General features: G+C 36.7%; 1 protein-coding gene across 1 annotated transcript; it reads left to right on the forward strand.

Annotated features, from left to right (window-relative positions):
• The first annotated feature begins 1,133 nt into the window (after positions 1-1,133).
• On the forward strand, positions 1,134-1,964 carry LOC136276952 (trace amine-associated receptor 1-like). Its single transcript, XM_066158477.1, has one exon. The coding sequence runs from the start codon at positions 1,134-1,136 to the stop codon at positions 1,962-1,964; it is 831 nt and encodes a 276-aa protein (XP_066014574.1).
• The last annotated feature ends 1,100 nt before the right edge of the window (positions 1,965-3,064 follow it).

Genomic DNA, 3,064 nt, shown 5'->3' on the forward strand with positions numbered 1-3,064 from the left:
GGCAAACGCTTTCAGAAAATTTTATAATACTACGTTTTCTTGATAAGTCTTTGTGAAATGCTTTTAATTTCTGCTTGTGTGTTTAGCAAACAATTATTTAAAGAAAAGTGACGCACTTGACCCACAAGTCTTGCACATGATGACCATTAAAACGAGCATGAAAACGAGTTATTTGGTTGCAACTGAGACAAAACAAGCTGTGGATAAATATATTTTATTAGACGTTTTGGTGTGTAGTATCGCTGAGTATTTTTGCGAGTTGTGCCGCATTTTGACGAGCCCGTATGGCGAGTAAAAATACAAACAACACCGCTTCCGAATTGCTTTACAGCAGAACAGTCCTTCGAGGCTTCTTAATTTGTTAAAAACTTCTTTAACTTGATAATAAAAGGGGGCGATTTACGCTTAACACTGACCGATTAATAATTTTGAAATTATTGTTATTCAAAATATTTGTTGTTGGCTAAGTTTCGTTAATTCGCATCTTATTTGCACTATCATGCTGTGCTTATAGTCTCAAAAGTGAGAAAAAGTGACGGATGATTGCAGCCCTGAATATCACTTAATTAAACAGCATATATATATTGCCCTAATTAACTTTTACATAGGTTGGATGGGGCCAGGTGGTCGAATAAAAAACTCTAGATAAACACAATTAAATTTTTCATCAATCTCATTTGCACGATCGTGCTGTGCTGATAGTCTAAAAAAAGGACTGCCGTAATTTTCTTTCAATTAAAACACATTAGAAGACGAAGTCAAAAGAAGTTCCGCGTTTGTTTTTAATTTCTGATTGCAATTGGTTTATTCTTCTTGAAAACCAATAAACAGACGTCGAACTCCGAGCACGAAGCGTCTGATAAGAACATTGTTAAGTGATCGATGTTTGCAGCCTCGAATATGACTTAATTAAACAGCATATATTGCCATATTAACTTGTACGTAGGTTGGATGGAGCCAGATGGTTGATTAAAAACTCTATATAAACACAATCAAATTTTTCATCCTTAAACCTTTCAAAACACTCTTGGCTTGACCGAAGAAAGCAATTGAAAAGTCCTAGACAACCACTCAGAAGAAATTCAATGGAAACGTGGTTTTGGGTTCTCGGCTGGTTCCTCAGCATTCTCACGATGGCTGTAAATGGATTTGTCATCTTCCTCGTCTGCAGCAAACGTTACCTTCGCACCAAAACCAACGCATTTGTCGTGTCTTTAGCAGTGGCTGATTTTGGTGTTGGGATGATTATTGTTCCTTCACGCTTTTTCTGCAGCCTTGCAACCGAATGCACTCCACGCTCAAAAGAGGGATTAATGGTGATGTTTGTAAGGACTTTCATTATTTACACCTCTGGAACAAACTTGGTTGGCTTAGTACTAGAACGTTATGTTGCTGTGGTGAAACCTTTGAAATACTTGACTTTTATGAAGCGCCGTCGAGTCATTCAAATGGTTCTAACATCTTGGGGAATTCCTTCTCTTTTCACTCTTACGTTAGCATGGATTACACTAAGTGGAATTGATCGTGCCAGGACTATGAGAAGCTACTTGTATTTGATTTTCGAGGTAATCTTGTGCGTAATTCTAATCTTTTTTCTTGCATCCATGTTTTTTGCTGTATACTCTAGAGATCGCACTTTAGCTAAGAAATTGCGGCTTAGTCAACCGATCGCCAGAGCTAAAACTCAAAACAAGGCGTCAGCGGTAAAATGGGTGGCATTGGTAACGTGTGTGTTTCTATCGTGTTACGGAATAATGATGCGTTGTAGTTTGTTATTTTTAACTGGTCAATCGTGTAACGATTATCATTACAAAATACCTCTAGAAGTTATTAACTCTGGAATAAACCCTATAGCTTATGCTTTCTTCAAAAGAGATATACAACAAGAATGCAAAAGGCTTCTGTTTGAAAGGCGTCAGTTAATAAACGACAGAATAGTTCCGACGCAAGTAAAACATTGCTGAGCTGAAGCATATGCTTAAAACTTTCCTAGATCCCGAAGACTTCTGGTTCACAATCTATCCGTGACATATTAATTCTTGTCTTTATCGCTGTTCAGTTAAAAAGCTTCCGAAAAAAAAAAGTAGTGCTGATATTACATCTGTCTCTAATATTTAAGACCAAATATTGAGTATTTTGAGGCCATACTTTGCCGGAGAAAATGTTTTCCTTAAATTAATTATTTAAGCTGGCATGTATTTTAGTCCTAGAAACATCTGGTTTCTATAACAATGAGCTTACGTTGCATAATTTAATGATATAGAATAAAAAATATCATTTTCCTCCTCAATTTTGCTGTGTTTTTTACTGTATGTTCTCTTTAATGTTAAGAGTATTAAGCTCTTGTTGATGAATCACATGATAACTTTGAAACGATAAAAGGCTTCTCTTCAAAAGGCGTCGTTAACAAACAACAGAGTAGTTCCGACGCAAGAACAACAGAGTAGTTGAGGACAACCATTAAAACGAAATTCAATAGAAACGTGGTTTTGAGTTCTCGGCTGGTTCCTCAGCATTCTCACTATGGTTGTAGATGGATTTGCCATCTTCCTCGTCTGCAGTAAACGTTAACTTCGCACCAAAACCAACACATTTGTCGTTTCTTAACCGAAGGCTGATTTTGGTGTTGGGATGATCGCTGTTCCTCCTCGCTTTTTCTGTAACCTTACAAGCGAATGTACTCCACGCTTTGAAACCTTTGAAATTCTCAACTTTAATTTGCAAGAAAATTTACGTTGGAGTAATGTTTTTCTTTAAACGAAAGAAGCTGACTTATATTTTTATGTAAGAAACATCTGCTTCTTAAAATTATGAGCTTGCCTTGCATAATAAAATAAAAAGAGTAAAAACATATCATATTCCTTGTCAATTGATATGTCCGGTTCTGTAAGAGATCGCTTGATCCACGAGTAGTTCAATCCGACGATACCGTACAAAATATGGTTAGAATCTTAACGTTGACAAAGAGCTGTGCACAACATTTCGTTGGCATAGTATTCGTCAGTTCCTTGATAGAAGTCGTGCTTCGGAGACTTTCGACCCTTAACAAACCCGTTTGAAAACT

Source organism: Pocillopora verrucosa, chromosome 11 (assembly GCF_036669915.1).
Source record: "Pocillopora verrucosa isolate sample1 chromosome 11, ASM3666991v2, whole genome shotgun sequence".
Taxonomy (NCBI): domain Eukaryota; kingdom Metazoa; phylum Cnidaria; class Anthozoa; order Scleractinia; family Pocilloporidae; genus Pocillopora; species Pocillopora verrucosa.